Source organism: Durio zibethinus, chromosome 6 (genome assembly GCF_047325235.1).
Source record: "Durio zibethinus cultivar Kanyao isolate XHJ-2024 chromosome 6, ASM4732523v1, whole genome shotgun sequence".
Lineage (NCBI taxonomy): Eukaryota > Viridiplantae > Streptophyta > Magnoliopsida > Malvales > Malvaceae > Durio > Durio zibethinus.
The window spans coordinates 34,161,566-34,183,551 of NC_143167.1; the positions used below are offsets into that span (position 1 = coordinate 34,161,566).

Genomic DNA, 21,986 nt, shown 5'->3' on the forward strand with positions numbered 1-21,986 from the left:
TAATTGTGTTGTAATATATGCATTCTTCATGTAAGATTTGATTTTCACTGAGGAAGTTTCATTTGTTTTTTCAACAGGGATTTGATTAGTCATAGATTAGGAAGTGGGGACTTGCAAAGGGAACTCAATCACAATTATTTAAAGAGAAATTAGTAAAAGAATATATATCAAGAGAGTAATTACTTGAAGATAGTATTATAAAGCAGATAAGAACCTTTGTCTATTCTAAGGGAAAAGAAATTTGAGAATTAAAGCCTAAATGGACACCAACTTTCCTATATCAACCACCATATTTGGTATGGATCTCATGGAGATTGAGATAAAGAAAGATTTGACAAGATGACAGCAGCTAACAGTTGTCACTGGAGATAAATACTATCTGCAAAAGGTGACCTTTGATTTTGCTTACAGTACAGAATCAATCATGAATTTTTTTTTTTATTTTCTATCTTCTGAAAGAACCAGGCAAATTGTAAGGCCTTCTTTTCTGTGCCAAGGGGCTTCTTGGACCCTATATATAAAGGCAAGTCTTTAACAAAGTTTTCATTCATCAGTATATTCAGCTCCTTGAAGCTCTCTTCTCTCAGTACTCCTCTTTCATCTCTCTCCTCTCTTCTTTATCCTTTCCTCTTTTCATACACAATCGCTCCCTCGCAGAAAAAGCTTTGCTAATTCAGCTAGAAAGCTAGACATGGCTATAGAGATTGAGCAACCTTCTGTTGGACTATCAAAGGTTGCAGTTTCTGAAACTCATGGAGAAGACTCTCCATACTTTGCAGGCTGGAAAGCATACGATGAAAACCCTTACCATGAATCAAGCAACCAGTCAGGGGTCATACAGATGGGACTGGCTGAAAATCAAGTAAGTGTCAGGGCAAAAGCAGTTACTAACAACAGCAAAAAGAAGCAATTAGAATTTGCATGTAATATTATTATTTTTCTTGTTCCTCGAATAGGTTTCATTTGATTTATTGGAGAAGTACTTGGAAGAGCATTCGGAAGGATCTAGCTGGGGAAAAGGAGCACCTGGCTTCAGAGAAAATGCTTTGTTTCAAGACTACCATGGACTAAAATCTTTCCGACAGGTACTTTCCTTGAACCTTGAGATTGTTATTTTTACCAACAGGTTTTCATATATAGGCACAAAGTCCTTAAGTAGCTAATAGTATATTGCAACCCGATTAAACCATCTCCATTCTTGCACACAGGCTATGGCAAATTTCATGGAGCAAATTAGAGGGGGAAGAGCAAAATTCGACCCTGATAGAATAGTTCTAACTGCAGGCGCAACTGCAGCCAATGAGCTTTTAACATTCATTTTGGCTAATCCTGGGGATGCTTTGCTGGTTCCAACTCCATACTATCCAGGGTAAGAAAAAGTTCGGATAAAAACTTTTTCTTGGAAGTCAATTTCCCATGCTTTCACTCCTTCATATTTTTAAACCCGTGCTAATTTGAACTTTTTTGTCCTCCAGATTTGACAGAGATCTGAGGTGGAGGACCGGTGTGAAAATTGTCCCAATCCATTGCGATAGCTCAAACAATTTCCAAGTTACACCGCAAGCTCTGGAAGCTGCCTATCAATGTGCGGAATCCATGAACTTCAAAGTGAGAGGAGTACTGATAACAAACCCCTCAAACCCGTTAGGTGCAACAATCCAAAGATCAGTCCTGGAAGAGATTCTCGATTTCGCCACACGCAAAAATATCCACCTTGTCTCGGATGAAATTTACTGTGGATCAACCTTCTCATCATCCGAATTCATAAGCGTTGCAGAAATTCTTCAAACTCGTGACTACAAAAATTCTGAAAGAGTTCACATTGTTTACAGTCTTTCTAAAGATCTTGGCCTTCCAGGTTTTAGAGTCGGAACAATATATTCCTATAATGACAAGGTTGTCACAACTGCCAGGAGGATGTCTAGCTTCACCTTGATTTCTTCTCAAACACAACATCTCTTGGCTTGCATGTTGTCTAACAAGGAATTCACTGAAAAGTACATCAAGACGAACAGAGAAAGACTAAGCAAGAGATATGACATGATCATTAAAGGGTTGAAAAATGCCGGGATCGAGTGTTTGAAAGGCAATGCTGGTTTATTTTGCTGGATGAATCTGAGTCCATTGTTGGAGGAACCTACAAGAGAAGCCGAATTGACTCTTTGGAAGATTATCTTAAATGAAGTGAGACTAAACATATCACCAGGATCTTCCTGCCATTGCTCTGAACCAGGGTGGTTCAGGGTCTGTTTTGCAAACATGAGTGAGCAGACGCTAGAAGTTGCACTGGAAAGAATACATAAATTCATGGAACAAAGAAAGAGAAAATAAACCTAGTAATAATATTATTCTCAGTAAATCAGTAATATTATAATCACCAGTTTTTAGTGGGGTTTTTACCCATTTAGTTTCTTTGGACGACATTGACCGTTTGAAGAATTGGGTTTGTGTCATTAAAGTGTAAAGCAAAAAGTGATTTTGATATTCTTGTTTAGGTGTACGTGATTATGTTCTTGTTTTCTTGCTTCTGGTAGAAGCAAGTTCCCTAGAAATTCTTCCATTTATTTAATTGGAAGAACTTCTGTTGTTGCATTCTCTTGTCAACTAAACTACTTATAAATTATGTACTATTCGTCTTTGATTAATTTATTTTCTCTTTGACTTGTTCATTATTTAATTCAAGCAAGAAATGTGTTGCTTTTGAACTCTTAGCTACTTAAATACAACCAAGTTTTTCCAAAAAAGTAATTACTTAATCAAATTGGACACCAAACCAAGGAAGAAATTCAATTTAAAAGGTTCTACAGTGGAATGGAATCATGATTATGTGTTGCCAATCATGTGATCTTTTGATAAAGTATCAAAATATTTTTAATTCTAATCATACTATATATACTCGAAATTTGTCATTAAATTCTTGTAAAATAACCATGCCTAAAAACAAATGCATTTATTTCTCTATGTTGGAAAAGTTACGTTTGATTTTTTTTTTTTCTTTTTGGTAAAAATTTATGATAAGAAAAGTTCTCAGGCCACGAGGATTGGTATAAATTTTATTTTCTTGCTATGCTACGTCGTTTTTTAGGCCGAGTGATGTGGCAATTACTTGTTGCACCCAAACCATGCAAAAAACGTACGCACACCCATATGTGTATGATGTGACAGCTTGCATATCCTATTTAATACTATGAAGAAAACCAGTTATACTTGTTTTCCTATCCTATATTAGCATTTGAAATTTTAAGAAAATTTTGACAAAATCCTGAAGAAATAGATAACGACACTGTTTCCAGGGTTTTACAGCTCTAAATCATTCTAACAAGCTTTTTCATGTTTTCATTTTCTTAGATTTTTAAGCTTGTATATATATATATATATGAAAGTGCAGGCTGGCTACTCGAGATATAATCCACCAAATTAATTAAACAAGTGCTGGTTCAACTGAAAATCTATTGAGCATTTACTTAAGCAAAACGCATAAATATTTTTCAAATGCATTAGTTGGCTTATCATTCACTACATTCTCTTCAAATGATTAAGTTAGCTGTATAAGTAATGTTGGTTTGAAAGATCACAATACGAATAAAGTAGCAGCCAACGACAAACTATTATCATGGCTAGCTAGGTTGGAAAGCTGGACTTTGAACCTTTGACATTAGAGTTTTTTTTTTTTTTTTTCATTTTCTCTTCCTTTGGGGCCAACACATATTTCAGTTGATCCTATCGATTGTCATAATCAAGTCATACTCAATAACACTAAGGTTGATTAAGATGTACTAATAATTAGATGCTTTGGAGATACTACTTTATGGCTTAATTTATATTGATGTAATAATAATTATTAGATAGTCAATGAGATTGATTAGAATATTTTGCTTATAAGATTTAAATTCGATTTTTGTTTTTTCTTTTTAATGGACGACCTACAAATCAAATGTAAATCATTGTTAAAATTTATAATATGTCTTGATTTTAAAATAAGGTAATTTCCTCTCTTTTAAACTTTTTTCATAAAATATATTAGATAAAATATTTTATGCAATTAAATTCTATAAAAATTTGGGTATGATCTTAACTAAACAACGAACCAATGGGCCATTGTAATTAATCATACCGTTTAATGTTAATAGAAAATCAACCGAGATTATTGGGAATGATTATATATGATTATTATAGTGATTAGACCTCGATTTGTTATCTATGTATTAATCAAAACATCTCATTGACAACTAACCTGTATGTGCTATATGAAATTATACTTATCTAATCATACATTATGCTTATTGGCCAAAAAAATATCATACATTATGCTAACTTAATCTAGTTATAGTTGATTAAATGCAAAAAAGGAGGCCAGTCCCATTGATAGAATGGTTTACACAAATTAAGCATCAATCTTATGAGCCTTATGAATATTAGTGGTCATTAATTACTCTAGTTTTTGAAAGAAGATAAAATGCTAATATTTTGTTTCAATCTAATAAATTTCAAACAACATGTTTTTGCTTTTTTTTTTTAAAATAGTTGGTCCAACCTTCATCCAACATCAACTTTATCACTGTTACTTTGGTAGAATTCTAACGAATTTGACATTTAACTCTCGAATTCTTATATCATGAATTTATTATTAATACATTATATAGGAAACTATATATATATATATATTTTACAAAGAACCCATCACTTCTTTTTTTACATACAGAAAAATAATAATTGAAATTTGAAAGGGCAAGAGCATATGTTGCCACACGTGTGAAACAATGTTGTTAGGAGCCTATTTTCTTCGTAAAGCAAAGCTGCTGTATTGACAGATTCATCAATCTCCTTAGTCAAAAGTAAGGCAAGTACCAAAAGCTGATTCGATCATGGCAGTTGAGATCAACCCACGTGTCTCACGAATACAATCATCAATCCATGATAATTCCACGTAATCACATCATCAAATAGTCATCGAATTCTTCCATCCTGGCACCCAACCACCCTTAATTCATGCAGTGTTGAAAAGGCTATTTTGGTTGCGAAATCTGCGCTGCCGTGGAGCCATTGGTCCACATCCGATAACGATCCCCATCACCCTTTCGTTTTAGGAAAGGAAAGGAAACGATTCAGATGGCAAAACCTGACAATTTCTGATGGAATAATAATTGCAAGGATGGGGATGTGATGTGATGTTAACAAGATTTACATGGTACAATGATGGTATTGAAACCAATCATTCAAATCTCTGCAATAATACAACCTTTTGCCATGAATGTGATGGAAATGACCCCATGGAAAGGAGTAGCATTCATTTCCATCACATTCAGTTGGACGGTAAGAATTCTAAGTTTTGACTTATTATCGATTGCAAAAACTTTGGATTCGAATTCCACATCGATTGGATGGTGAAATAAAGAGTTCATTCCCTTGTTAATCAGATTCAATTTCTATAGATATTAGACGGAGAGAAATTATCAAATGTGTTAATTTATAAAATTTTTTATATTATAAATAAAATTAAAAGGGTGATGTATATTTTTAAAAATATATTTAAAAAATATAAAAATTAATTATAAATTAATATAAATTACGTGTTAAAATTTTAATATCGTTTATGAAATTAAAAATTTTTATTGATAATATATCAAATATTAAATTTTGTTTAAAATACAAAATCATAAATATATACAAATTAATATTGCTGCTTGTGTACATATGTAAGTCTTTAAAAAAATAATAATAATAATGCCTATTAAATATGATATAATTTTGATTGAGCTAGAGGTGAAAATGAGCTTGTATATATGTGAGATATTATGAGAATTATTTAAACTCAATTCATCATTGCTGAATATATCTCAAATTATCAAATTAATTGAATTTAAATAGTTTATGAGTTTATTTGAATTTTTTACTTGTAATAATTTTTGTAATATGCATTAAAATAAATATTAATTATATATTTATAACTTTATTCTTAATATATATATACATCAGAAAAAATTTTATTTTTTTCAAATTGAAGTCTTGAGATTTTTTTTTTTAAATAACTCCTGAGATTAATTACATAAATTATGATACCTTAATTTCTATTTTAAATTTAATACAAGTTAAAAAATTACAAATTGATTAAGCTCAAATCAAATTTTGAACTACAAATTTTGAATTAACTCAAAATTCAAGCTTTTTATTATCTGGACTTGGATCAATTGCATTCTTAAGCAAGCCTTGACGATGGAGCTTTGTCAAAATTTCTTTCCTATTGGTCTAGTTAGATCTAGCTAGGCTAACACATTAACTCATTAGTTTTGTCAAAGCCAACCCTACATTTTCAGCTTAAAGTAAAATAAATAATGATGTAACCATTGGTTTCCTTGATTTATTATCGTTTTACTTGAGAAATGAATAAATTATTAATTACTATATGTTCCCATGACTATAATTTTAGTTGCAAGTCAAACAAAACCATGAGCCTACATGTTTCGTTACAATGGGAAAACTTTCAAGTATCAAATTATTAATTGACCCATTTAAAATATTTTAATAATAAAATTAATGACATAGCTTAATAAATTATTCATAATTAAAACAAAGAAATATGAATAACTTGTATCATGAGTAAAAAATGGGCCACCAAAAGGACCCAAAACAAATCAGGCCTTTTCTCGTGCTTGAAATATGGCCGTTGATTGAAGGAAACGCCTAAATGCAGTAGGCCCGAACAGCCTTTTTGTGTGGAGAAATCAGTGAGGATGAAACATAAAGTTGTTTTTTTTTTTTTTTTTTGGGTTGGTGTATTTCATTTCATTTAACTTTAACCTTGGAATATATTAGTTTGTGAACCTTTAATCCGAATAATGTGATGTCATTAACACATTAAAATGAGCGGTTCAATGACAATTTAATTTAAGAATGAATTAGCACCTTAGCATTTGAATCCCATTTTTCAAATAATAATAATAATAAAATAAAAATAAAAATAGATTAAATTATAATCTCTTTTAGAAATAATTTTTGTGAATGTTATTTATAGTCTAATCTATAAAAAGTATTCACATGCAACGTCTGTGAAAAAAATTAATAAACATGAAATACAGATATGAAATTTTGTTTGAATTGACAAAAATAAAAATAAATGTTTATTATATTTTTGAATTATTATTTTACATTTTTATAATATTAAAAAATTTATTCAAATTATAAATGAAAGCTCTACTTCCATTAAAAACTTTTTATTAAATAAATTAATTTGATAAATAAAAATAAGTTGAAGGTTATATTGAATTTTTTCCAAATTTTAATTTAATATTAAAGTTAAAAGTAATAAATTTGATGTTAATTAACAAATGATATATTAATATACATGGAAGAAACTTTACATATTTCATGGCAAAAAATACTAATTCTTTTAAAAATATAAAACATATGAGTGAAAATAATAAAAGGTTAATCTTTTTTTTTAACCTAGTTTTTCTTTGTTGCCTTATTGTTTAATTATTCTTTTTACCACTAAATTAGGAAAATTATCCTAAAAAAATTGAAATAACTCGTTGAAATTGTAAAATAACCCATGTAAATTACGTAAAGTTTATTGGAGCAATTCGTTGAAATTATAAAATGACCCATGTAAATTACTAACTTTATTGAAACAATTCGTTAAAATTACAAAATGATCCCTATAAATTATATGAACTAAAATGGAACATCAAGTAAAACCCCAAAAGAGGTCATCCACGGATACCACAAAACTCGCTCGATCTGTCTCTGGCTCTTCAGGTAAGCGATTAAGCGGCGAGAGAAGCCAAGATCAGTCCCCTTCTCGTCTTTGACTTCAATCGACAACACTCACTTTTTTATTTTTTACTTTTCTCTCATCAAAGTTAGGATTCACATCTTTCTCAGATCTATTAATATTAGAGCTCGATCACTATCCACAGTTTTTTTATTTAGTTGTTTATAGCTTTTTATGTTGATTTTTAGGGTTTTAATTAGATGTTTTTAATTGCAACATTTTTTGTTACCTTAGTAATTTTATTTTTTTTTAAAAATTATTATATATTTTATATGTGGTGCAGAATTTGATGGCGTCAAAATTGCAGCAGTTTCAATCTAAGGCGTGTCAAGCGTCAAAGTTTGTGGCCAATCATGGAACGGCTTACTACAAACAGTTGTTGGAGCAGAACAAGCAATACATTCAGGAGCCACCGACTGTGGAGAAGTGCAACGAGTTGTCTAAGCAGCTATTTTACACTCGCCTTGCTAGGTATTTGTTACTTGTCTTTCATAATCTGCGCCTTTCGTTTTACTGTCATGAAAATTTTTAAATTTTGATAAATTAATTGTAATGTATCGTTTAGTATATGAATTTTCTTTTCCTCTATCTCTGTTTCCAAAATGTGGCAGTATATTTTGCTTGTGTTAGTTAGTTAGTGAATTTGCCTGCATTGAATTTGACTACTAAATGAATGTTAACATGGTATTTATTTATTGTAACTACATTAGTCATATAAACAAGATTTCATGTATGTGATGGTTTTCTCTTCCAGTGTCAAAACTTTTGGTCTAGAAAGAGATAGTGAGACATGACTTATATAATGTTTTTAGAAGTCAAAACTTTTGTTTGTTGAGCCTTCAGGATTTGAGGTCTAAAATAACATATTGATTAAAATTTCCTCTTAACAGATTGACACAAATGTCAGTAAGTTAATAAAGGTGATTGTTCCCTTAAACCACATATAATTTATGATAAAGGTGGCAACCAATTAAGTTGTTTTGCATGTACTTTCAGTTGTTAAAGCGAAATCATTTAGTGGTAACATCTTTGGTCATGTAGTTGCAAGTTGTCCACTGCTACTGTTAAGCTAATGATTATGGTGCTTTTTATTGGTATCTGCTAATTTTGTTTATGATATGAAACTATATGTGGTTGTTAGTAGATAATTGGACAAATTGATAGTGTTTATGGGCATGTTAGATGTACATGGGGTGTGGCATTGGTAATCCCTTGTGCATTGACATTGGTTGTTCTCTGAGCTGCATAATTGTTCACTTTTAGTTTAATTTGTTCTCGATCTTCTCATATATCCATATTTATCTTACATTATACATGAATTTGTACGGTTTTTCAGTACAGTTAGATGTTTCATGTTTTGGTTGAGTTATAAAGTTTGTGATTGAAGCATGGTATTAGGTTTCTGGTCTTCTAGAGATGAGTTATGTTTGTCATACTATTAGGAAATTTTTGGATCGCCATTGTGAGAGAACATTAGTCAATATGACAAATTGGATTTAATGGAAGGAAGTGAATTCTTGCTGCTGAAATTGAAAGACCTTGGATGGTCTTCTGGTAGGATATTGTTATCAACACAGTTAGAATTCGTTTTTACTCCATAGCTCTGAGGAAGAAAGAAGAAAAAATTTTCTGGAGCATACCTGGAAAGATGTCATTTCGTTACTCCTCTCTCTCAGTACGTGGCTCGTGTTTGAGAGTTTCCTAGTTTCATCTTTAGGATGATGGGAAGCGAATGAAAGCTGGATTGCAACTTACTAGTAAATATATCAACTGGACTGCATTTTCTTTAACATTCTGAAATTTTCTGTGACTGTGCTTGTGATGTCCTATGAACTTCTGAACAGAAGAGAATAAAAAAAAACAAAACAATATGGCTGGGTTGCTTATCATTGTGTATGTTACAAGATAATGCTCCTTTTATCATTTTACTGTGTTTCTTTGCAATTTCCTTTTTGTTATATGCTTTATCATTAGAAACTAATATTAATTTACTCTATGGAAGCAGTAATACCGGGTAAAAATTAGAATCACAAGGGCATAGCAGAATAACTCCTTTTGATGCAATTTTTGCAGTATCCCTGGTCGAACTGAGTCATTCTGGAAGGAACTTGATTATGTCAAGAATATGTGGAAGAACAGAAAAGAACTGAAGGTTGAAGATGCTGGTATTGCTGCTTTGTTTGGACTGGAGTGCTTTGCATGGTTTTGTGCCGGTGAGATAATGGGAAGGGGTTTTACTTTCACTGGTTACTATGTCTAAGGGTGATCTGCTAGTGGAAGATATTTCAGGAAGTTGGATGGGTATGCTTTTGTCATCGACTGCATGATTGAATTGCAGCCATTCTAGATGCACATTTTTTGTTGTTTGATGAAATTTTTGAAGCTGAGAAACCAGTAGTTAACTTGATAGCCTGAATAATTTTTATAATTGAAATGGCTTAGGTTGATAAGGCTTGCTGTTGTCTCGTTATCTTAACAGAATCTAATGCGCCCAAGATTGATGATAATAGTGGAAATTACTCTCAACTTATCTCCATTAATCTCCCAGTCTCTTGCCAAACTTTTCAATGTTGTGGGATTATTGGTTCTAACAGAAACAGCTCAATCTTGACTAATTAGATATAACTATTTTCAATGATTTAGATTTCCTTTTTTTTGCAATAGCTTTTAACAGCTTTGGAGGTGCTTTTAGTTGATCGGCATCTGTCCATGGCACGGCAATGGTCTCCCTGATATGTTTTTTTTTTTTTTTTTGTAATTTATAATTTGGTGATGGTGGTTATACTCCTATATGCTAGATGAAGAGCCTTGTAAGTCACTTGGATCTCATGATTTTCGTCAACGCCTTCGCTTTTTTTTTTTTGGTTCGTAGACATAAGAAGAAAGAAAAAATGCAAAAAACCAACCCTCGCCACAAGCGTCAGCTTTAAGAAGGGGGGTAAGACTAGCAGGTTGGCTGTCAAACCACTAGCAGAAGTGATTCAATTTTACTAGCACCATTCGTATTCAAAATAAAAAGTACCCGAGGGAGGTCGTTACCACTGCATCCACTTACGTACATGGCACTCGCAATATCTATAGCAAAGTCCCTATCATATTTCACCAGGTTAGTAGCTAACATCTTTATTCCTTGAAAAATCTACATATCGCTCTGTCAGTGATATTGTGGTCGTCTCCAATATAAAACTAGTTCTTCGATCTATTTGTGGATGAAGCTGCTTCTAATTTCCTAAATATTGATTCGGAATTTGAACAGTTATAGCGTGGTAGTAGATTTCCATCATTTTATGTGCTGCTTAAAGTACAGTGGATAGCTCCTAGTTGACATAAATTCATAGTAGAGCATCATTTGCTCTCGATTTGGCGTTTGCACGAATGAAGAATCAAGAATCAAAAGCCTTAAAAATGGAATCAAAAGCCTCGTACACCAAAATTTTTCTGCATTTCCCCTTTATTTAAAGGATCCATATACATGGGAGCTACAGGCCCAGACCAATGAACGGATTACGCGTTGGCACACCTAAGCTCCCATCCCATCCCATCCCAATGCTTAGGAGGGGCGTTCCTGTAATTTCATCATTTCCTCACCCGGGTCCACAGCGTCGATCGTTCAATAGAAAAACAATGTTGGTCAAAATCTTATGACGACGTGAATTCACAAGGGAACTGAAGCAAGGAAAAAAGCGTATGTCGGACGACCAATCGGTGATTGCAACATTTGCTTTCATCTTCGTCTTCCTCACAGTCTTAGCCGATTCCATCACCAATGATTCCCAGGTATAATATTCTCAAAACCTTAGCTTTCTTCTTTTCCCCAATTAAGCATCATAATCGAATGATCGAATTTTTAAAATTTTCATTCTCTCTTTTGAAAAAAATTAATAGTTGTAACAGTAATTTTTATAATTACACAGGTTAAACGTAGCAGAACTTGCATTGCTGAAAGCGGTAATCGTGAGCTCCATCTTCTTTATCTCTGGAATTAAGTACTTTCTTGAGAATGCAACTGAATTTTTTTAATTAAATTTTTGTTAATTAATTAATCAATTAATGTCGAATCAGGAATGAAGGTATTGGAATCCGATACGGGAAATATTGCGGGGTACGAAGCTTGATGAACTCAAATAAACTTGATTGGATTACCCTTTTACTGTAGATTTATAATTTATTAATTCCATTCGATTGGCTATGAAAAATAAGAGTTTTTTTTTTTTTCTTTACTTTTTGTCAAAATCAGCATGGGCTAAAGAATTAGAGATTTCCGATTGGTGTTCGGATATTAGCCCAACTGCCAACTTAACTACCTAAAACTGACCTATCACCATTTACTTCAGCCCAACTACATGGTGGACCCTTGAAAGTTACATCTCACTTGCTCCTGCCGGGTGCCAATTTTTTAATACAATGCCATTTTGCAGCGTTATTGAATAGCATAAGATTTAGAACTATAACGAACTGAAAACTTCTGTAAGTCTGTAAAACAAAACGATATTGGCTTCTTCTTCCCTTGGAGATCTACAAGGGGAAAATTTTATTTTATGTTTTGGAGAACTGTTTTCATTTATTTGAGTCGGTGAAAATTATCGTGAAATTATTTTAAATAATTTTGGGAAGTATTTTTTTAATGCATTAAAATTATTATATTAATTATTGGATTTAATATAAAATATTACCATAAATAATAAATTAATTAATTTTGAAAAATGTTTTTGATTATTCTTTCTCTCGGTCAATTCAAAGAAAAAAAAAAGTCTCGGAAAATAATTTCTGATTGCAGGATTGAATTTTATCTACAGTGAAGAAGGTTCCAAATTGGACCATTTTTTCTTACCTTTTGTTTGAAGAAGTACACAGAAAATATTATCAACGTGGCGTAACCCTGAAGCAGTTTGGAAGAAAAAAAACCAAAAAACACCGCAAAAGCATGGAGATAAAGGGGCAATTTGGTAAATCCAGAATGTGAACACATCGTTAATCCCTGTCCCATCTTTTAATAAAAAACCCACACGTTTTGAGAAGTTCTAATCAGATTCGTTTGCTGACAATCACAAGAAATCAAGAGAAAGAGGCAAGGAGAAAAAAACGACATTTCAACGTTCACGAAAGTCCAATCGGTTCATATAACTTTCTTCAGTTTCTCTAATATCCCATTTTCCGTTGAAAATTATCGCTTGAATCAAAATCACAACACAGTTTCTAATTCGACGGCCCCTTCCCAAAAAAAAAAAAGATGAAAACCTTTTAGTTCTTTCCATTCCCTTTTGATCTAATTATTATCAGAGAAAAAAAAAAAAGAAAATGCTTCACAAGAGCTTCAAGCCAGCCAAATGGTAAGTTCTTTTCTTGATTTTATTTCAATAACTGTTTTATTAATTTTGGTTGGTTTTTGGATCGAAGAGCAAGTGATCGTTTGACTTTTTTTTTTTTAAGTTTTGATTGGTTTTTTTTGAAATTTTCATTTGCTGCAGCAAGATGGCTTTAAAGCTAGCGATACCGCGACTAAAGCTAATGAAGAACAAGAGGGAAGCACAGGTTAAGCAATTGAAGAGGGAGTTAGCTCAGTTACTGGAGTCAGGGCAGGATCAGACGGCCAGAATTCGGGTATTGGATTTTGATCAAAGTTTCATAATCATGATTTTGTTTGTAATTGTTGCCGTATTATCATTTTCAGGTGGAGCATGTGGTTAGGGAAGAAAAGACTGTGGCAGCATATAATCTTCTTGAGATATACTGTGAACTTATCGTGTCACGTATGCCCATGATTGAGTCTCAAAAGTGTGTAAAATTGCTTTCTTTACCATTTCATATATCGCTTTTATTCGTCTTTTAATGTTTCGCTAGAGATGCATATGGAATTAGGGAAACTTTTACTGAGTTTGCAAACGTTTGAACACATAGAGGAAAACAGACCTTCATTGTTAAAGCAATTAGACTAGGTCTTTAAAACTCTTAAGTTGCCTTGGTACCTGGGGAAAGTGATATTGAATCCAACTACCAAGTAACTACTTTGATTTCAACTTAGTAGATTGGCAACTTCGTAGATTGGCAACTTCTGATAGAGGTTGGAGCTTTTTTTTGTTTCAGTGGCTTTGAACAGCTGGATATGTGTGCTTAAATGCATAGACAGATAAACATGCATGATAAATGTATTATGGCTAGTTCATGGAGAGGATGATTTTATAAGTGCTTTTGGTCTTTCAGTTAAATTAAAATTTGTCAATTTCTATTTTTTTTTTTTAACAAATTTGGGTTGTGTTTTACTGACCTGAATTACTCAGAAACTGCCCCATCGACTTGAAGGAAGCAATTTCAAGTGTCGTTTTTGCATCTGCAAGGTGTGAAGAGATACCAGAACTCAAGGATGTATCCAAACATTTTACAGCAAAATATGGAAAAGAATTTACTTCTGCCGCACTTGAAGTGCGTCCTAATTGTGGTGTTGGTCGTATGGTGAGTTTGTATGGAACATCTACTCGTGAATAAACAATAGGTGAAATTTACCCAAAGTTTCATAGTAGTATTATCTGCCATAATGAGAATGTATATAGCGCTTAAAAATATTCTTTTTTTCCTTTAGTTGGTTGAGAAATTATCTGCCAAAGCACCTGATGGTCCAACCAAACTCAAAATTTTGACTGCAATTGCTGAGGAACACAACATCAACTGGGATCCTGAATCATTTGGAGCAAAAGAATCAAAGATTTATGAGGACTTGCTGGTACAACTAGTAAAGTGCAAAATAGGTTATTTTTGGTTTGCAATGCCAACATATAATCACACTTAGGATCCTCCTAAGATAAATATTTGATTATGAAGTGGTTGTATGTGGTTATTTGTTTGTCAGAGATTGAATGATTTGCTCAACAAGTTATGTTCTTTCCATATGAATTTGCTTGTGCAGAATGGACCAAATACTTTTACAGAGGCCACCAAATTTTCAGCAGATCCTCCTAATATCCAAGCTTCAACCAGTCATGAGCGGAGACCTCCCAGTGTTCAAGTTCCTAATTATGATAAGGAGCCACCTAATGTTCAAGATCCAAAAGACATTGGAAAAAGTGATGCCCACACAAGCTTCTATGAGCACAGCTCAAGATCATCTCCTCACTTTAAAAGTTTTGATTATTCGAATACTGGTGCCAATAATTCGATGTCCTCTGGAACTTATCCTCCAAATTCATATTCTGGCAGTGTGAGTGCTTTCTCTTCACCAAGACAACATTGGAATATGGAATTTAAGGATGCTACTGCTGCAGCTCAGGCAGCTGCAGAATCTGCAGAGCTAGCTAGTATGGCTGCCCGAGCTGCTGCTGAACTTTCAAGCCGTGGAAACATCTCCCAGCAGTATTCAATGGAGTCACACATGTCGTCCCCTCATGGTATGAGAGATGAGGAACCACGAAAGTATACTGGCTCAGCATCTCAAAATGAACATCTTGCTCGACATCCAGTTAATAATATTTCCTTTAATGGAAGGAATTCTAGGGATTATGAACAAACTGACAGCAACGAACAACATAACCGGGCAGGAGTGGGAGAAAACATGCATAGTAACATTGCAGGGAGTGGTGATAAATCCAGTCATGGTTCCTTTAAGTCAACTGCAGCTGCCTTCAATGAAAAACCATCTGTGAATAATCAAATCGCAGATGCTTATTCTCAAAGAAACTCATCTGAAGGCAGGATGGAGCATTTTGCTGAAGTGAGTATGAAGAGAAACTCAGGCGATAATGGGATGCAATTTGTAAATGAACTGCATGATTTTAAGAATCCTCTGAATGTTGATCATCATGAAGGCAGGGTTGGGGAACGATCAAGATATTCTTCTTCTCATTCTCAATCAAACACTTTTACTGATGACTATGATGTTGTCTCTAATTTAAATTGGCAGAAGTTGGAAAATGGTAGGAGGAACTCGGGCGAAAGCAGGATGCATTTTGAGTATGAGCTGCATGATACAAAGAATTCTGATTTTGCTGATTATCAGGAAGTACGGATCAGGAAGCAATCAAGTTATTCTTCATCTCATTCGCATACCAGTACTTTTACTGATGATCATGATGTTCTATTAAATTTAAACCATCAGAAGTCAGGAAATGATTCTGGTGAGGATTCTTTTCTTCTCAATGGTAAAGGAAGCCTTCAAAGAAGCACAAAAGAAAAAACAGATTCTTATGACAATGCCTCGGCAGTTTTTGATGATTATGGATCAGATAATGATGAAGGTAATTTTGGTTTGCAGGAAGAATATCAGATACATGAAAACAGTATGAACTTTTCTTCTCCAGGTCAAATATCACCTACTCATCCATTTACAAGTACAAATTCTTGGAGGACTGAGCAGAATGTCGATTCACCTGGAAAGTCCATTTCAAAATCACAAATTTTCTCAGAGCAGCTGTCTACTCCTATCTTCTTTGAAAGTTCAACTAGCTCTGCAGTTCCTTCACATGGAGTTGACTTGCCTGCAACTTTTGATAATTATGGCCCTAGTTCAGAAAGTGAAGAGCAGGTAGATAAATCTAAGTTTGTTAGGAGCACCAATCCTAGTATAGGTAGTCATAAACAGAATATGGATTCCCACCAGGCTGAAAACAGTATTTTCACTCCACGGTTGGCTGAAGGCATGGAAGATACTGAACATTCTAATGAGTCTAGTCTGGAAGAAATTAAGGAATTGAACTTTGGAAACTTGACAGGAGGCTTTCGAAATAAGGGTTATAGGCATCCATCATATTCAAAAATTCAGCAAGGCAATGCATTATCCTCTGGAGAGGCAGCCAATGATACATCTACTAGAATTAAGCAATCATCCTCTCCCTCAGCAGTGGAAGCTCCAGTTAGTTCTGTATCTTTCAATCAAGAGTCATACGGTAGGAAAGGGAATGAGGGAGTGAATAGAAAACTCAGCACGAGAGCATCAGTTACTCATATTGACTCTAGTGATGGTGACTCTGATGAGGAACGACCAAAACAGACTTTTAGTAACACTCAAGAACAATACAACAAAATGCAAACCTTTGAAGAAAATAAAAGATCAAGCTTAAGGGTTCCCGTCCCATATGGTTCAGGAAATAGTGATTCTGATGAAGATCTTCCTAAAACAAGTTTAAAGCTTCATTCAAATGCTAGTTTTTCTCAAAGGACCAGGGCCTCTCTTTCAAATTCAAGGAGAAGCTCCAACATTAAAACTACAGTTTCCTCCTCAAGGAGTTCTGATGCTGATGAAGCTCTACCAAAGACTCGGCCTCAGAAAAAAAACTCAGATCACTGGGAAAGTTTTCAGCATTCCAGGTTGGCATCACAACCACCTTCAAGGCTGGTTTCTGAGACCAAAAGGTCTTCATTTGGTGGAACTTTGAAGTCACCAGAAAAGGAACAGCCATCTACTCCTGTCCCAAAGATTATATCATCAGGTGGTGCCAAAAGTTTGAAGACTCAAACTTCAATTGGGAAGGGGTCATTTAAGGAGACTGCCACTCATGTTCACCCAAAGCTTCCTGATTATGACACCTTGGTTGCACACTTAAATTCGCTCAGACAGAACCGCCAATGAATATAGGTTCTTTTTTTATTGTCATATGCTGTGTTATATTCTTACTACTATTTTCTATCTGCATATTTATACAGGTTTTTTGTTTTTGAGGTATATAGGGATGTATAATATAAGCTTCTTTGATTTGAAACTTGCTGTAATGCAATAAAACTGTTCCATTGGAACTGGACAATTAAGAGGTGGAATAAGTTTCTCAGGCTGAGTCTTGTGATTTTGGCGTACATTAGCATGCAATATCATCAATTTTTGTGGAGGTGAACTTGTGAAGAGAGTTATATTAGCCATTCAGTATAATGTCTATATTAACTAGATTCAACCGACTATGGCCCCTAAACTCTAGGAAGTATCATTTTGCAGCCATTGATTCTCTGCAAAATTCCTGCTTTTCCTCAAGCAATTTAGAATCCCTCTGCAGCCAAGCATACAATCAAATTGTCTCGACGGTGCAAGGGCCTTTGTACATCCTCTATCTTGGTTCGGTTACTTTGATTAATTTCTACAGTTTTTTCTCATGAAGAGTGTAAAGCTCGTGTCCCGTGGGTTCCTTCTCATGCTGTTTATGAGAAGAAATAAAAGTTTGGTAACTTCTTGTATTAAATGTTATACTTAATGTGCATCCGAATATTTGACTCAAATTAATACGTGCATGCCTTTCCTTGGTTGTAGAAAAAAAACCGAAATTTAAATACCCAAGGAAGAAAAACTGACTCATTTATTAAATTAAAAGAGAAAAAATTTCGAATTGAATAAGTAATTCCTTTATTTAAAATTTTTACAAGGCATCAAGTTGGTGTGAGCTTAATTCATCTATAATTATATATTTAGCATCATCGGCAAGCTCTCTAAGCTTTCATCAGGGCTTTTGCATGAACCATATTCAGTTGTTAGGCTAGAAACTACCAAGGTATACCCTTCTTTCTCCTTCAAATATTCTTGTCACAGATTTGGGGTTTCATTATTGTACTGTTTTAAACATTTAATGAATTCCTAAGACTTTTTTCTCAAGCACCTTGTTGCTGGGTATGGAAAAAACCATGAGAAAAGGGTTGTTGCAGAGTATTGACTTGTATGAGGTATTTTATTTCTCATTACTTGATAAGTGATTCCTATACAAACAAAGAAATGGAACTAAATTTTTATGGGCTGATTTTTGTGACAGTATATCTTGGAGACCAGCGTCTACCCTAGGGAACCAGCACCTCTCAAGCAGCTCAGGATTTCTACTGCAAACCATCCATGGTAAATTTTTCTTTTATCAGATTATTCCTTTGGGATCTTAAGGTTTTCTTTTCGTTGTCTGACATTAACATGAAAATAAGTAATTCTTTTGACACTGCTATGATCCATATTTGTGTCCAGGTTCGTCATGAGTACTGCACCAGATGCGGGTCAATTAATGGGGATGCTCCTGAAGCTAGTGAATGCAAAGAAGACAATTGAAATTGGTGTTTATACAGGCTACTCTCTTCTCCTCACAGCTCTTTCAATCCCAGATGATGGCAAGGTTTTGCAATTGCACCTCTTCATTTCATTGTCTATGATAGTCTCTATTTTACATAATCTACTTGTACATTTGTAAAATTCTCTTTGCAGATTATAGCCATGGATATAAACAGGGAAACTTATGAGATAGGTCTGCCCATTATCCGAAAAGCTGGTGTTGAACACAAAATCAACTTCATTGAGTCCCAAGCTCTACCAGTTCTTGACAAGCTTCTACAAAATTTGAGCATTAAATATCCACCCTATAAATCTCTATTTCCAATTCTTGAACTCCAATCAATCAAACTCATCTTCTTTTTTTTTTTTGGTTTTTCATTCCATCAGAAAGAGAATGAAGGGAGTTTTGATTTTGCATTTGTTGATGCGGATAAGGATAATTACTGGAATTATCATGAGAGACTTTTGAAGCTAGTGAAAGTTGGTGGGCTGATCATCTTTGACAACACACTTTGGGGAGGCACGGTTACTCAACCTGAAGAAGCTGTTTCAGAACACAGAAGGGTTTCAAGAGGGTTCATTATCGAGTTCAACAAAACAATTTCAACCGATCATCGCGTGGAAATCTCTCTTACTCCATTGGGTGATGGGATGACCATCTGCAGGCGCATTTGCTGATGTTCGTCGTCACTTCTTCAGAACTATATTCACTATTATTATTACTACATATCTTACTGGTTACCAAGGATCCTGCAATAAATCAAATATGTGGAAAGATCCTATTTACTGAAAATAAATTACATCTGAAAAGTTCACCATTTTGGGACTTTGGATTAGTACTTGGCAGAAATGATCTAATGAGTAATGACATGACAGTGATCTAATAACTTATTGTACATCTCATATTTGTTCCCAATTTATACTGACAACGAAAGGAATAAACGTTGAGCTGTCAAATGGCGCTCGTCGTCATAATTAATGAAGAATTTAGCTATTTAATCCATTATACTAGTGGTTTTATGACGCCATGAAATCTCTCTCGTCAAGCTATCAAATGAACTCTTAGATAAGATAAAACAACCTATTAATATGTTTTTACACAATATGTATGCGTTATATAGCACTCAATATGACAATAAGTGATCAACCAAAGTATCTCAAGTTACTACTACTAGTAGTAATTATGGTTGATGGTAAACTTTGTTGCAACTATATCAACGCATACTTATTTTAATGAACTAAATTTTATTTACAAAACAATATTGGGCAAAGTTTTTGTTCAAGGGAAGAAACTGAAAAATTTTATGCTTCAGGATGGTGGAAAGGAAAGGAAGAAGTATTGCTCTCATCTATGACTCGAGATTTTCTAACCACGTCCACAGTTGCATCGAAAGGCTACAAGGTAGTTGAATGAGAAAACGAGTTACGAGTCGCAGAAGCTATGGAGAGGCGAATTTGTCTTAAAAATTGGTTGGCAGCTGAATAGAGATTTGTTGAAGTTTGCTTTTGCATTGCAATTACTACAATAATCAAAACTAATTAAGGCATTAATCCCAAAAAAGTAATATTCCACTATTCAATATTCAATGATACAAGATTCAGATAGATATTGATTGAAAGTTCACGGATAAAGCAGAGCTCAAAGAACTACCCTTCTGCTTTTCCCATCCGAAAGTGAGCAGAAAGAGAGCCAAGTCTAAAGAAAATAACCAAGAACCTGCCCACCCACATTCCTTCTAATGGCTTCTTCATGATCCAAAATACCATCTGGAGTTGAAATCACAACATAACCCCACTGCATGGAATAAGATTATTAAAGAACAAGTTAAGTATAAAACTATAAGAGGCCATCAGATGATGATATGAAGATTCTAAAGATATAGCTGGTACGTTCGCAATCCTGTACCCAGCACTTTCTACATTAAATTGGCAATGAATAATTGAAACACTAGACATATAAAGATTTTTAACAAACCTGATGTGTTGGAAGTTTAAGTGTTTTGTACTTTTCGATATCCTTTGCTTTGATGTCCTGCCTGTAAGTGAGTGCCCGGCAATCGTTTACCCTGCCTTGCAGTTCAACTTTTATCCTCCCCACTCTATGTGGATCATAAACCTCAAAATTCTTTATGTATCCTTTCAAAAGGAAAAATTACAAAGAAGTTAACAACCCGCAACAAGCAATAGATTCAACAGTAGGCAGTAGCCGCAAATCTAAATATACAAGGCATCTAGATTTGTAGCCACTTAGTCCACGAGATTACCACTGTGCCAATGCATCAAAAAGAGCAACATGCCTAATGGTTTCCAAAGCTCCAAATAAACAAAAACTAAGCTTGATTTGTCAAAAAACAAGGAAAAAAATCTTCTCATAATTCAATCCACACCATATCGATGAAACATACAGCACACGAAGATTGAAGCAAGGATTCTGGTAATAAATCTAAACACACCAACCTGTTACCGAGTTTCAACCAAAAATCAAAATAAACCCGAATACAAAGGAAGATACACTATTTTCATCTGACCACTGAAGATACGGAAGAACTCCCCGTTGCCCTTCAAACTCAAGTGACAAAAAGGGAGTAATCTTCAGATATTAAGATTACTTATGCAGTCTAAAAATGAATCAACAGCCTACAACATCCAAATTCTATATCACACACCCCAAAAAATACGTGTATAACCAAGTAAATGAATATCCCTGGACAAGTTCACCCTTTGACATACATAAGCATAAGCATTCACTGATTTGGCATCGAATAACACTAATTTCTGTACAATAAATATCAAATTTAAGCAAAAAGAAAATTTTACAGTTCAAGAAACAACAAACAACAAATTTCAAAACTTTTTTACTGGGTCGCTACAACCTAACTAATTCTTGAGATTAATCAACAATAATTTAAAATTAAGCAAAAACCCATTCTTATTAACCAAAATAACCAAAACCATAAGCAAAAACAACGAATTAAAAAAATTAAAAACAAAAAAAGCTCACCTCGATATTTCATGATATTAAGAAAGGAAGATATGACGGTGGAGATTGGTTTCAATTCCACCGTCGCTTTGCCTCTCTTCTCCGCATTCACTATTGACCTCAACGCATCGTTTAGGATCCTCCTTCCCATCTCTCTCGAACCAGTTACTGAGTTGAACGGCTAAACCCCCAAAAAAACTGACAGTCGAAACCTCGGGTGACGAAAATATTGTGTCGTT

General features: G+C 34.0%; 5 protein-coding genes across 11 annotated transcripts; 4 read left to right on the forward strand and 1 right to left on the reverse strand.

Moving 5' to 3' along the window:
* The first annotated feature begins 231 nt into the window (after positions 1 to 231).
* On the forward strand, positions 232 to 2,622 carry LOC111284503 (1-aminocyclopropane-1-carboxylate synthase 7-like). Its single transcript, XM_022873167.2, has 4 exons — positions 232 to 862; positions 957 to 1,085; positions 1,209 to 1,369; positions 1,476 to 2,622. Exons 1-4 carry the CDS (start codon positions 692 to 694, stop codon positions 2,329 to 2,331), a joined length of 1,317 nt encoding a protein of 438 aa, XP_022728902.2. The 5' UTR covers positions 232 to 691; the 3' UTR covers positions 2,332 to 2,622.
* A 5,004-nt stretch (positions 2,623 to 7,626) lies between these two features.
* Positions 7,627 to 10,307, forward strand: LOC111286318 (uncharacterized). 2 transcript variants are annotated; one of them, XM_089763191.1, is made up of 3 exons: positions 7,627 to 7,858; positions 8,055 to 8,242; positions 9,845 to 10,307. In XM_089763191.1, exons 2-3 carry the CDS (start codon positions 8,061 to 8,063, stop codon positions 10,029 to 10,031), a joined length of 369 nt encoding a protein of 122 aa, XP_089619317.1. In that variant the 5' UTR covers positions 7,627 to 7,858; positions 8,055 to 8,060; the 3' UTR covers positions 10,032 to 10,307. The 2 variants fall into 2 exon arrangements, with proteins under 2 accessions (XP_089619317.1, XP_089619318.1); XM_089763192.1 differs by having other exon boundaries at positions 7,647 to 7,755.
* A 2,487-nt stretch (positions 10,308 to 12,794) lies between these two features.
* Positions 12,795 to 17,527, forward strand: LOC111284988 (uncharacterized). Of its 2 annotated transcripts, XM_022874176.2 has the most exons (6): positions 12,795 to 13,101; positions 13,240 to 13,372; positions 13,443 to 13,546; positions 14,050 to 14,221; positions 14,349 to 14,489; positions 14,673 to 17,527. In XM_022874176.2, the coding sequence occupies exons 1-6, from the start codon at positions 13,070 to 13,072 to the stop codon at positions 17,325 to 17,327; spliced, it is 3,237 nt and encodes a 1,078-aa protein (XP_022729911.2). In that variant the 5' UTR covers positions 12,795 to 13,069; the 3' UTR covers positions 17,328 to 17,527. The 2 variants fall into 2 exon arrangements, with proteins under 2 accessions (XP_022729911.2, XP_089619319.1); XM_089763193.1 differs by lacking the exon at positions 13,443 to 13,546.
* LOC111284990 (putative caffeoyl-CoA O-methyltransferase At4g26220) lies at positions 17,261 to 19,583 on the forward strand. Of its 5 annotated transcripts, XM_022874183.2 has the most exons (6): positions 17,261 to 17,333; positions 18,334 to 18,400; positions 18,487 to 18,566; positions 18,687 to 18,831; positions 18,921 to 19,052; positions 19,155 to 19,583. In XM_022874183.2, exons 2-6 carry the CDS (start codon positions 18,350 to 18,352, stop codon positions 19,443 to 19,445), a joined length of 699 nt encoding a protein of 232 aa, XP_022729918.2. In that variant the 5' UTR covers positions 17,261 to 17,333; positions 18,334 to 18,349; the 3' UTR covers positions 19,446 to 19,583. The 5 variants fall into 5 exon arrangements, with proteins under 5 accessions (XP_022729918.2, XP_089619320.1, XP_089619322.1 ...); XM_089763194.1 differs by having other exon boundaries at positions 18,921 to 19,583; XM_089763196.1 differs by lacking the exon at positions 17,261 to 17,333 and adding an exon at positions 17,781 to 17,907 and having other exon boundaries at positions 18,921 to 19,583.
* A 710-nt stretch (positions 19,584 to 20,293) lies between these two features.
* On the reverse strand, positions 20,294 to 21,901 carry LOC111284992 (small ribosomal subunit protein uS8my-like). Its single transcript, XM_022874184.2, has 3 exons — positions 21,769 to 21,901; positions 20,743 to 20,903; positions 20,294 to 20,562 (listed from the first exon to the last, which is right to left on the reverse strand). Exons 1-3 carry the CDS (start codon positions 21,896 to 21,898, stop codon positions 20,464 to 20,466), a joined length of 390 nt encoding a protein of 129 aa, XP_022729919.1. The 5' UTR covers positions 21,899 to 21,901; the 3' UTR covers positions 20,294 to 20,463.
* Positions 21,902 to 21,986: the final 85 nt, after the last annotated feature.